The sequence below is a fragment of the Chanodichthys erythropterus genome, chromosome 10 (assembly GCF_024489055.1).
Source record: "Chanodichthys erythropterus isolate Z2021 chromosome 10, ASM2448905v1, whole genome shotgun sequence".
Classification (NCBI taxonomy): domain Eukaryota; kingdom Metazoa; phylum Chordata; class Actinopteri; order Cypriniformes; family Xenocyprididae; genus Chanodichthys; species Chanodichthys erythropterus.
This window is the reverse complement of record NC_090230.1, coordinates 52690041-52703661: the sequence shown is the minus strand read 5'-3', so window position 1 is coordinate 52703661 and position 13621 is coordinate 52690041. Positions and strand designations below refer to the sequence as shown.

The 13621-nt window shown below is 37.3% G+C and overlaps 1 protein-coding gene across 1 annotated transcript in view; it reads left to right on the top strand.

Annotated features, from left to right (window-relative positions):
- The window catches only part of LOC137028849 (inositol polyphosphate 5-phosphatase K), a 31040-nt gene that overhangs the window by 4688 nt on the left and 12731 nt on the right, over positions 1–13621 (top strand). The window contains exons 2-10 of the mRNA XM_067398149.1: positions 3622–4290; positions 5861–5968; positions 6188–6296; positions 8499–8615; positions 10399–10574; positions 11379–11490; positions 12285–12394; positions 12474–12684; positions 12857–12994. Of these exons, the coding sequence (XP_067254250.1) occupies positions 3626–4290; positions 5861–5968; positions 6188–6296; positions 8499–8615; positions 10399–10574; positions 11379–11490; positions 12285–12394; positions 12474–12684; positions 12857–12994 (1746 nt within the window). The 5' untranslated portion in view covers positions 3622–3625. The remainder of the gene's footprint in view (positions 1–3621; positions 4291–5860; positions 5969–6187; positions 6297–8498; positions 8616–10398; positions 10575–11378; positions 11491–12284; positions 12395–12473; positions 12685–12856; positions 12995–13621) is intronic.

The window sequence follows — 13621 nt, the reverse complement described above, 5'->3', positions numbered from 1 at the left end:
TGGACAGATGTGTCATGTTGTTGTTGTTTCCTGTGATTATATTTTGTGAATGTATCGTTCCACTTAATGCTGTCGAGCCATTGTTATTATGTCATCATTATAAATTTTTAATGACCTATTTTCATTGTGCCATCCTATTATTGTGCACTAAATACTGTGTGAACAGGTTAGATCTTATATTACTTCAATGCATTGAACTTTATGGGAAAAATGTTTTTTTTTTAATTGATATCCTTTACTAAACATTATTACTATATATAACACTTGATTGTTGTAAAGTACATTAATGCGTGACATTTGTGTTGCATAGCATTGTTTTGCTTTCCAAACATTACAGTTAGGATTTGCATAGAATATATCAGCCATAAACATTCCATCTCCTCAGCATTGCCAGTTTGTAATTTGAATATGATTTGTTCTGTGTTTTATTGTAAATCTGCATTTTTAGACTGGCTATCTTTGCTAGACTGTGTATAGCATTTTCTAAGTTATAAATCGTTACTTGAGATAGCATTCTGTCTTTTTCACCAATGTTCTGTCCCAAGACACCAATGTGTAAGAGCTCTGAGCTATTAGTCTGCAACAGATGGAGACAGAGGCATCATTGCTAATGCTATGTGATGGCCATTATCCCCAGTACTTTCTTCAAAGATTGCCATATCGATCAGAATCCTGTTTATTAAAGTAAATATACTGGAATTTTAAAAAGAAGTAATGGAAATGTTTGGGGGGGTGGAGGTGTTGGGACTGAAAGTTGTTGCTAAGCAACAGGAAAGTAGATCAGGACTGCGGGGAGGGTATATAGTTGTCATTTGAAGAAAAGGATTGATCTTGGCTGATTGTAGTTCACTGATGTCAGCAGTGACGTCCCAGGAAAAGCAGAGTGAGAGGGGACAGGTACATAGTGAGGACATTCAGCCCTGGCTACTGTCCAGAGCTCTTCACACACTCATCCATCCACTGCAGACAACAAAGGTCTGTCTTTGACCAAGGGAGAAGGCAGAGGATTGTGAAGGACACACAAACCTAGGTGTCTTATCTTACTCTGCATTCACAGCATCTATTTTCTGGTTTAGTCACCTTTTCCGTTTTGTCCTTTATGCTTTTGTCTCTATTTATTAAAGGCATGTTCCGGGTTGGAGTCAGTGGCTCATTTTGCCCAAATCTATTAATATAAGTCAAGGTGATACAACTGTCATGATAAAAGAAAAAAGAAAAAGTCTCATTAAAAGAATGAAATTCTCAAAAAGCAAACCTTATTGAGTAGGGCTGCAAGATTTATCACGATTAAACCGCACATGATTTGGCAAAGGCTGCGATTATTTTATGCGCAGCTTGTCAGAGCTGTACGGCTCTGTGATCAGTAGTAAATGCTTCTCCATTTGAAAGCCAGAGGACGCTCTCCTGCAGAAACTCTAAATATGCCCTGCTGCAGAAGAAGATAACACGCATCATATCACTGTAGCTGAATAAACAGAAGATTGAAATGCTTTGATTGAACATGGCTAATAAAAACACGACTGCCATATTCTGTGTAAGAAGCCACATCATCTCACAGAAGGATGCTCAACTGTCGTTATGAAGTGAGTTTAGAGTAAAAACATGTTATCAAATGTTGTCTTTTGTTGGACAAGATGTTAATAAATGCTTCTCATGTCTGGAAAGATGTTTGACGCATTTTGCTTTTTCAAATGCACATTATAAGCGACTCAGACTCACAGTGCTTTCAGATGGATTATCGTTTGGAGCCATACTTCATTGACAAGCTGCGCGTAAAAAAAATGAAATAAATAACCGCAACCTTTGCGATTTCAATATCGCACTAAGTTCAATATCGCATTTAAGTTCAATGTTATTTTTCGTATCGTGCGATAAATAGTGCAGCCCTATTATTGAGTAGTTTTGCATAATCTTTATGAGAAAAAAAAAACTTGTCAAAATCATGTGGTACAACCAACATACAGAAACACGCAGGAAAACAATGTAAATGATTAAAAAATAATAATAATACATAAATAAATAAAAATCGCAGAGTCAATAAGTCACTTATAGGGTTAGTTAACCCAAAAATTCATTAATTACTCACCCTCATGTAGTTCAAAACCTTTAAGACATTCTTTCACATTCCGAACACAAATGTCGATCTTTTTAATGAAATCTGAGAGCTTTCTGCCCCTCCACTGACATTCTACACAACTACCACTTTCATGTCCCAGAAAAGTAGTAAAGACATCACTAAAGTAATTCCATGTGACTCCAGTAGTTTAACCTCAATTTTATTAAGCGATGCAAGTGCTTTGCTTGCACAAAAAAACAATTTCCCATTTTATTTACAAAATGTTAATCTCTGATGCACATTCACAAAACACACATGCAAAGTAGTGCTCTCGTGAAAGATTGGAGGTTAAATTTTTTGTAAATAAAGTGGTAAATAATGTTTGTTTTTTTGCACAAACAAAGCACTTGCGTTGCTTCATAAAATTGAGGTTATACAACTGGAGTCACATGGATTAGTATTTTATTATGTTCCTGGGGCAGTAATGAAGGATGTCAACGGAGGGACAGAAAGCTCTCAGATTTCATGTCATGTTGCGTGTTGTCGAGAGGCCAGGGAGGAGTTAGGAAGGCTTTCTCAAAGGAGTGGTTTTCCCAAATGCCAGTTGTGCTATATAAGCATTTCAAAAAACAAGTGCAGCCAACAAAGTACCAAAAAAAATAAAAAATTTAATTCAACTTATACTTGTGCAAAAACACAAAGAAAAAATGCTGTGAGCAGCAAAACCTGGCAGTAAACAATACCTAGTGGGACATCCACAATATAAACTGCATGTCTCACCTCAGACAAACATGTTCAATCACTTGCACCATACACAGAATGCCACACCAAACATACTCAGACAATGGATTAAATAGACCAGTTTCCCGCCAAACCCTAGTGGGACAATCCATTGTCACGGGGTGGAACCTTTCCCTGCAACACTTCTCACAGTATTTCATAGCATAACAATGTCATATAAATACTAAAAATCCATATTCAACAACTCATTTCTTACATTCAATCACCATAATACAAACAAGCACAACATATAAACACAAAAGAAATCATTTAACATCATAGTATTCACATCTCTCCCCATATTAGAAAATGGTATGACCGACCTTAAGGCAAGTTCTGGCTACGCGCGCTACCAGAGCCAACCCCTAAAATACTGGCCCCGAAAGGTAAGGTCTAACCTGTGCTATAATATAAAGAACAAACAAACAATAAACAAACAAAAAAACAATAAAGAAATACTTTAAAACAAACAATGACTTTTATATATACCATATTGTTGGTATTATCCAATACCTATTATCTCAATACATACATCAACATGCATTAAATAATTAACTTTTCATAAAATCAGTACAAACACACATTAAATATTGAACGCTGATGCTCTAGTGATGATGGCATTGTCCAGGTTCATCATCACATTTCATTAAAAAGATCTTCATTTGTGTTCTGAAGATGAACAAATGTCTTATGCGGAATTAACCCTTTGATGTTGATTAACAGCTAAAAACTTGCATTGAACCTGAAAAGTTCAATGGTTTTCTGGGTCTCTCTCGTTTCTCCAGGTAAATGGATCCAATGCAGCCCATTCAGAGCTGCTCTATGCCAGAAGGACCTACTGGAGTCTTAGGACTCCACAACCCCCCAGTCTCAGCCCTGCTTGGAAACCCCTGCAAACTGCCTGCATCCTCAAACTGCCAGATGGTCATGACTGGAAACCCACCAGTGCTGGGACAGACCCCGGCACTGCAGACAAATCCAGCCATTCAGGAGAGAGTCAGACCAGACTCGACCGCACAATCCACAAATTGCATCAGCATCAGTCGACCCAGGCCTACGGCACTGGGTACCAAGGCAACAATCAAAGTCTCCAAACCCACTGATCCTTCATTGCAGGTTAAAGCTATGGGAACGCCCAGCTTCTTGTCGCACTGCCCAGCCGAATCACCATTGCCTTATTGCAACCCCCCAAACCCACTGAGCCCCACTTCTCAACTCGGTTTTAACCCACCATCCATTCCTCCAACACTTCCAAGCCCTCCATCACAGCCCATCCGTGCAAAGACACAAAATAACCTAATCGCCAGGCCAGTCCCCAACCCAAACCCAAACCCCAGTCCCCTGTCTAACCACATTCCTCAACCAATCCTAAGTCCTGAAACACATGTACCCAACGCAGGAGACACTACTGACAATAAGATGAACAAGACCATCTGTGAAGAGGGTGATTTCAGGTGAGATGTTATATACCTTGATCATATTTATACAACAGTTATTTCTGGTTCCTTAAATCTGATTGGTCAGCTTTCCAAGAGTGATGCAACAATCCAACAGCAGTGAGAATTTTCACTGCTTGCCTGTTTTTCACTGACTGTCAGTCTGTGCATCAGTGCTGTGGATTTTTCAGTGACTCTTTCAGCAGTGTACATAGTTAAAATGCCAGTAGGTGGTGACAAATCACTGCATATATGAGTTGTTCATTCAAATGATTCATTCAAAAATGCTGATTATGCAGGACCTAAACAAAGGACTGGCTGAATTATTTCTATGTCAAAAATAGTAAGAGTATTATGCTAGTATGTAGTTCCGAATTCAATATGTGTTTATGAGTGAGTCACTGAATCATTCATTCAACCAATTTGTTCAAAAACACTTGCTGAATCTGGAACCGCATGCAAGCATTCTACTCTTACTATTTCTGCCACATAATGATGATATGGTAAAAAATTAAGGCTAGTATGCTAGCACATGGTTCCAATTTTAGCAACAATAATGGAACAAGTGGCTATATTTATGAGTCACTGAATGTTTCATTCAATCAGTTTGTTTAAAAAAACACAGATTTATTCAGAAACAAAACAAGTGACTGTCTTTATGAGTGCTTCATTGAATTATTCATTCAACGGATTCATCGAAAAATGTTGATTCATTCAGGAACAAAAAAAATGGCTTTCTGGTTGTGGAGAAGTTCATTGGTCACTGCCAATAACATGAAAGTCCACCCCGGTTACAGCCTTAGATTTCAAACTTGACATTTGGTCAGAGGTTCATTAACTGTTAACTTAAATGCTGAGAAATCGGCTAGTGGAATGGCTGCATAATGGACCTAAAGAACGCATGCTAGCAGAGCATTTTCTCATTCCTTAAATCAGCATAATATTTCTCGCAGAGCCTGGTGACAGAATGGACATGGGTGTGTTGAGCTGGCAGCATTCCTAGACACACAAATGTGTCTTGGATCCGTTAGCCTGTCATCTTTGACAATACAGACAAAGCCCTTATAATGCGTAATGCTGTTTACTCATCGTGCATGTGGTCTAATTAGTTAAAAGCGATTAGCATGTTTTGGAAGCTATTATATACAGCAGGTGACATTTATTGCAGGCTTTTTGATTTGAGTAATTTTTTGATGACTCATAATACCATGATGTAATGTAAAGGAAAGTATGACCATGGATTTGAAACTATAGCTCTGATCCAAAACCTAGTGTAGCACCACACATATATCTATAATATTTTTATCATCACTTTTTAGTATCGACTAGTATTTATGGTTATCAAAATATTATTTACTGTATTTATTGCTATTTCCATATTGTTATGCACTGTTTGTAAGGTGTGTGTGTGTGTGTGTGTAATTGCTGCCTATGAAGAGTGTTTAAAATAATTTATGAGGTTCCATTCCATTTCAGTTGGAAAGCTTCCTTAGAAGATAGCTGCCTATGTAGGAAGTTTACAGCAAGTAATTAATGCAATTTATTTTAAAATTTACATTAAAGGCACAATATGCTTTATTTCTTTTAGAGTGCACATTGTCACATGGAATGTTGGCTCCGGTATACCACCTGATGACATCACTTCCTTGTTTGGGCCTGGTGTTGAAAATGGGAGCACTGACATGTTTGTTGTTGGGTGAGAATGTCTGAAGTGTTTCATAGTGCCATTTTCTTACAAACCTTCCATCATTGTTGATGAATTAATTAACCTTCCTCTGCATTCTCTGTGCTTTCTCATTTCCATGTCCTTTTTGTCATCTCGCTTTGTTTGTCCTTGTTTTAAAGGTATTCTTCTACCCGTCTTTGTCTCCTCTGTCTTTCTTTCTCTCTGCTCTGTCCTGTTCTCTCTCTTTAGACTGCAGGAAGTAAACTCTATGATAAACAAGCGGCTTAAAGACGCTCTCTTCACAGACCAGTGGAGTGAGCTCTGCATGGACACTCTCAGTCGTTTTGGATATGTGTTGGTCAGTATGAAATCAAATTTCTAGTTCAGTCATGAAACTCTAGATGGTGCAGGCTGATAGGTTGTTTACATGCACTTTGCAAGGTATCAAGCTGATTGGTCTTTGCTGATTCCGCATCCAATGAGCGTGCTTGCTCAACATTTAAAAAGTCTGGTTCAGTTTTTGCAATAGTCTAGTCCTACTGCGAGCTATTAGAGTTCCTCTGAAACCCTCCACCTCCCCCAGCTCCACCTGCCTAGATCTGCTACAGGCAGGGACGTGCACAGACATTTTGGGGGGCAGGGGCTCAAGTGGAAAAAAGGGCACTTCTCATAATTATTTATTTAAAAAATAACGAACCCTTAAATATATTAAGACAACTTTGACTTCACTTACACTCATCCAATTGTTTTATACTCCACAGATTTCTACAAAATAATCAGTTCACACAGAGACCATGGTCTTCTTTAGTATTTATCACAAGAGAAATCAACAACTATTTTCAAGTAGCTATATATATTTAGAATAAATGACTGCACCAAGGAGAGGGACATAGTTTCACTAATAATTTATTTTGCACAAATCAATAAATCGTTTTAATTTTTTGGTGTTATTGGAATACTTCTTTCATGAAGTGGACAATTTTAAGATTTTACAATTTTAAGGTCCATTTTTGCTGCCAAGTCTTTCACTCTAATGGAAAGAAAACTTAACCCTAACCCTACACATTTAGATGGAGTTTGTTTTAAGCCTACTACCCTCCGTCTGTTTGCATCTGTAGATTTCTTCTAAATTAACCAAAATAAGCTAATCTGCATATTTAAACACATCAAAAAAAAAAAAAAAATTCCTGAACTGTTAATACATTATATGTTATAACAAATGCCTGCAGAGGGCGCCAAAAGCCTGCTGATTTTTGTTGTTAGACAGCACAGCACGATTAAATCCACGATCAAAGCCAACCATGATTAAAAAATATATATATTTTTAGTTAAATAATAATATTCGCCCACTTCTTTGTGACAGAAATGCTACAGCCACTGTAATTTCTTCAACAAGAATATGTGGACATCAAACATGCAAAGACAGAGCGAGAGTTTTTTTTTATTGATGTATTATCCTGTGTAAGCTTAGATTTAAGAATAGCATTATGTAGCTGATGCTGTATTATGATTTTTAAATAGTTTTAATAAACCATGCATCCTTACAAAACTGTCTAATAATGTGGTTCATGGATGTGCGTCCATGGAGTGCTCCTCTTTTTAGTATTGACAGCCCAACCTATCGGTCAAGTGTTTACCATGGTTCAAAACGCAATGCATAGCACAATACAATACAATAATTTAAATTATAATATGACATATATTTCATTAGTATCAAATCAGGCAGATGTGTTGATTGTGGTCAATCTATTAATGCAGCGTTAAATGTATAAATAGCCCTTAAATAGACAAAACTTTCAGGTTTGTGAACATAGGCTAGCCTACCTGAAAGAAATGCACGGGATGCATCCATCTAGGGCTTTTTTCTTTTTCGCTTCTTATCGCCAGACAGCAGTTGGATTTTCGCGGGAATAGTTTGTCACAAGTTTTCAGCCAGCAGCAAACTCGAGGTGAGGTGGGGTGGGGTGTGGCGCGCGTGCGTGCGTGCGGGGAATGGCGTGTCGCGGAGTGAGGGCATCTGAACTCGACAATCTGACCTGATATAGTATTTTTTTATTTGTTTTATACAGTAAATATATTTGTTTGACAGGGGAAGCTGTGCGCAAACAGGAATATATATTCATTTATTTAAAAAAAAAAAAAAAAAAAAAAAAAAAAACACCCCAGAAAAAAGGGCACTTTCTCCCCAGGAAGAAAAAGGGCAGGTGCTCAAGCCCCTTTTTTGTCTATGTGTGCACGTGCCTGGCTACAGGATTTATGTATACGTATTCATGCAGCAGCAGCATATCTTACATGTCTGTGTTAGCTGTTAAAAGATATATGCAACTCTGGTTAAACAAGCAAGATATCAGTGATAACTTATGAAGAGAAATAGAGGAGACACTGGATGAAACTTTCTGGCATTCATAGTAATATACAAGTGTATAGGCATACCGTAGCACATGCATAAAACTGATGTATACTTTGGGCTTTAGGGGCTTGTTCAAATTGAAATAGTGATGTTTGCTTTAGTAAAGAACATAATGAGAGGTTTAACTTGAAATATTTTACATTCCTCTAGGTGGCCTCTCAGAGGATGCAGGGGGTTTTCTTACTGGTGTTTTCCAAATTCTGCCACCTTCCCTTTCTCAGGGGAGTACAAACCCAAAGCACACGCACAGGCTTGGGTGGCTACTGGGTAAGTAAAGTGCGCAAAGACCTTTGGGAAAGAGTGAATAATTTCTAAACGCTTATGTGATTGTTGTGCTACATTAATACTTTAATGTCGAACATCAAACATCTGCATAATGTCGCGTCCCCCTGCCGTGTGATGTCTTTGATGATTACAGGAAAAGCGGAGTCAAAGAGAGAACATGGAAATTAGGCTGCGAGCGTGTTTTTGTGTATGTGACAGTGAGCGTGTATGTGCGTGTGACCCTGCTGTGTGTTGTTGTCAGCATGGCTCCAGGCTCATTCTGCAGTCTCCTTTGAGTAGGGCACAGTAGGACACGCAACAGCTCTGTTTCTGATCTGTCTCGCAGTGCACAAACACACACATTAGTTTCATCTCTGCTAGATCAAATACAGACTCAACACACACACAGCAGCTCTCAGTTTTCCCCAGTGCGTTACCAAGAAAGAGAGAGCACAACCCATGGGAACTGCAGCACCAGCACTGCTAATAAACTGCAAGTCTCTGCACAGCCTATTTCACCCTTGACTAGGCAGCACACCTGTCCTTCTCAGCACAGTGTTTAAAGGGAAAGTTAATTTACAAATGAAATGCTCATTTACTCATCCTCATGTGGTTCCAACATTAGTTCATAGTGATCACGTCTGTCAACCTCCAAAACATACAAATTGGCAGATAAAAAAAAAGTAGTGGTGGGGATTTTGATAAATTCTGGTGACTTGTATCTTTTTAATCTGTTCACCAAAAAGATTTGTTCAGCGATTCATTTAGTAACTCCTTTTGTAGGTTAAATTGTTACCCAGTAGATGGCGACAAGCGAGTGTTATGAGTGAGTCGTTGAATCATTTACTCCATAATTAAGTAACAGAATGAAAAAAAAAGATGAAAGGATGATACATTTACTAAAAGGCTCCAGAAAGTGTTTTTGAGCATCATCAGCACACAGTTACAGTTACAACAAAGCAGATCTATACTTTTTGCTTCATTTTGTAAACTGCATGGTATAACTTTTTTTTATCAAGCTATAAAAAAGACAACAATAACAGCTAAATAAAAATATAAAGTATTAAATAATCTTTACATCATTGTAAATGTGTGACTGAATTACATGCCAAATTGAATGAACAGTTTTCAGTTGAGTTTTCATAATTTCGTTATGTGTGCTCGTCATTTTTTATGTTTAATTTTTTGTAATATTTGTTGTTGTTGTTGTTTTTTAGCTTTAGTCATTTTAGTAATTTTACTCAAACTAATTTTATTTCAGTTAGTTGCCAAGGCCGTAATTCTGTGTTTTTTGTTTTAGTTTTTATAGATGTTAGATAACATCTATATTTTATTTATTGCAAAAATTACACAAAAAAAAAATATTTTGAATAGTTTTAGTTAACAAACAAGATTAATTCCAGTATGTTCACGAATGAGACTTCAAAAGCCACACAATTGTTTTGTGTGAAGAACAAACCAATATTTGAACCAATGTTTATTCTATGTTAGAGTTTGACAGCTGTGATCATTATGAACTGTTATTGTATAGAAAAGAGCTACATGAAGATTAAAAATTTAATTTTTTCCTTTTGGGTTCCATGGAAAAAATAATAGTGTAATAGTTTAGATCAACATGAGGGCGAGTGCATAATTTTTGTAATAATGTTGTTTTTTCTTTCACCATTAGGACAAAGTAATGTTGTTTTTTCTTTCACCATTAGGACAGACACTTTACTATAGAGTGCAGAGCTGCTGTATTATTAATGTGAACCCATTATCCTCTGCATTTATTTGTTTGTCTCAGGGGAATAAAGGGGGTGTGAGTGCACGAATGATGGTTTTCGGACACCCTGTGTGCTTTCTCAACTGCCACCTGCCGGCTCACATGCGTAACCTCGAGCAGCGGATGGAGGACTTTGAAAGCATCCTACAGCAGCAGCAGTTTGAGGGCAGCACCGCTGTGGGCGTGCTGGATCACGAGTGGGTACCTGGGAAAAAACAGATCCTTGATGCCTAGCCTTACTTTTGTACTATTAATGCTGCACTATGTAACGTTTTGGCCCCCTAGAGCTTAAAACATAAAACTGCACGTGTCCTGCAGAAGATCTTTTGCTTGTGCTTCAGCTCTGAATGTGGTTTGAGGCACTAGTGTACACTAGTGGATATGGACGAATTAAATATTAATAATTTCTTTGTTGGAGGAACCAGTGATTCCTCTGAGGTTTGCTGCTTTGAATGATCCATGTTCGATTTTTTCTTGTTTGGGGCTACTTTTCTCTGTGTACGGATATGACGTAACATGCAAATTATGCATGTGTGATATGCAGTTTCTCTGCAAAATCCATCCCGACCACTTTAAAATATTCGTATTATAGTAAAAGTGTATTGTTTTAAAGACATTGTTTGGATGATGCATTTTTGCACTCTCATTAATGACATTTTGTTTTGTTTTTATCAAAAAAGTTACATAGTATTGCTTTAAATAATCTTTCATATAATGTGCAGTCAGCCAGTTATCATCACAAAATAAACCCTGACTGAGTGAACTGAAACCCTGACACAAATGTTATTACCACATAAATAAATAATTGGATATGAAATAATAATTTGAAATTATATTATTATGTGATGCCTTTTTTTCTTAGACCATTGCATAACTGTTGCATATTTTGTTGGTTTTTACAAACTGGAATTTTTATCTTTATTTGAGCATTAATCTGAGTTGTTTTATGGTTATGAACTTTGACCTGTTAGGTTCACTGGAATTTATTGCATTCTTCACAGTGTGGTGTTCTGGTTTGGTGATCTGAACTTCCGAATCGAAGGTTATGATATTCACGTGGTGAAAAGTGCAATTGAGAATGACAAACTGCCTCTACTGTGGGAAAAAGATCAGGTAAGAGAGCAAACATTCCAAAAATGTGAAAAAGAAATGTGTTTAATTATATTGAATGTGCACTTGAAGTTAAGTAGACAGTAGAAGTAATTATGAAATGACATATAAAGATGATAAATCCTATTTAAGTGGATCAAAAAAAGCACTCTAAATAACACGCAAAAAAGTGTTGGGAAAAAAAAATCATTCAGTTTACACTTACACATATTAATTAAAAGTGGAATTTTCCATAATAAGTACTGACCTTTTTGGAGAGTAAGCTAAAGTGTACTTTTTTTCTTCTTTTCTTTTCTTTTCTTTTCTTTTCTTTTCTTTTCTTTTCTTTTCTTTTCTTTTCTTTTCTTTTCTTTTACAATGGAGGGCCTGTATCAAATGCTTGCATAGTGCTCATAAACACTCTTTTGAATCATAAAATGAATGTAGAACGAGGCTTCAAGTCTAAATCCCCATTTGGAATGGGGACTGATTGCTGAGGTTCATGTGATTTCAAGGGTATGAACAGATCCAAATGCTGAATCAACGTTGGACACAGAAAATTATCCTTGTTTTAGGTACATAACGCCAGGTGTCTCTGTGCAGATCTTGGCAATACTAATTTTTCAATCTGTTACCACTAGAGGTCAGTGTACTACATCTATAAACAAAGCGGCTTGATTCAGCCCTTTAGAAAGTCCATGTGCACTGAGATGCAATATAAAGACCCTGGATTGTATTGTGTTGTCTGCTGGATTGGGTTGTTGTTAAAAAGATAAAGTGAAAGAACATTTCGTCTTTTTGTTTTGTCTTTGTTACAGCTCAACCTGGCGAAAAAAAGTGAATCTATTCTGGAGGGATTTATGGAAGGACCCCTGAAATTCCCGCCAACTTACAAGTTTGATGTGGGGACACACACTTATGACACAAGGTGTGGGATTGTGTTATGCTTTTCTTCATGAGTCTTTCTGTTTCTCTGGGCTCTCGTTAAACCTGGCTTTCTTTCCTAGTGCAAAAAAGAGGAAACCTGCATGGACAGATCGCATTCTGTGGCGTCTGCGCAGGACGGGCTCCCCTGTGCCGTCTCATTATTCCGCCCTGCAGCGGGGTCTGACATCATGGCTGGGTGGCGCCACCAGAGTTTCCCAGCACTTCTACCGCAGTCACAAGGGGTTCACTATTAGCGACCACAAGCCGGTGGCCGCCCTCTTCTCTTTGCATGTGAGTCTAAAAATGGCGGGAAAGATACTGGATAGTCTGTGAGCCTGTATTTTAGGCGTACAGTTTCATGTGAGATATTTATTATCCTGACACTTCCACTTTTAAGAGTTACTTTTTTTTTTTTTTTTTTAAATGTTTAAAAAGTTGCTAAAGTACACTTCTGTCCCATCAGTTTCCCTATAAGGTGAACCTACCATTAGTGACACTGGAAGTGGAGAAAGAATGGACCAAGTTCTCTGATGCTACAGCCAAACTCACAATGGCACACGGCTTTCAGAGGAGTTCATGGGACTGGGTGGGACTGTACAAGGTAAAACATGAATGACATATTCAGATAAAACTAAATTTAATTCAAGTGGGTACATTTCATTCCATTTTTTACTTGGAAAATTATACGCATTATGTTATTATAATAATTAATCACAATGGTTTTCTAATAGGTGTCATTAACTCTATTAACCTCATTTAAATCAATGTGTTATTTATGCTCCACTATCATCAAAAATAATTGCTAAAATAAATTCCTGCCTACTATTGGTCAATAAATGGAAAGTCCTGCCCACAAACTCACGCCATTGGTTGAGCAATTGTTGCTATGTTGGGCTGGTCAGGAAACTCAAACAAATGGAGCAATGTATTGAAAGGACCACAGAAACACAATCTTTCCACTTTCAAGGAAATTAACCTATAATTATTTTTGTATACTTTTATTATAGAAAAACAGGGTTAGAGGGTTAGTTTACCCAAAAATGAAAATTCTGTCATTTATTACTCACCCTCGTGTCGTTCCATATCCATTAGAATAAGACCTTCGTTCATCTTCGGAACACAAATTAAGATCTTTTTGATGAAGTCTCTCCATAGAGATCCAATGCAACTACCACTCTAAGGTCCAGAAAGGTAGGAAAAAGACATCATTAAAGTAATTCATGTGACT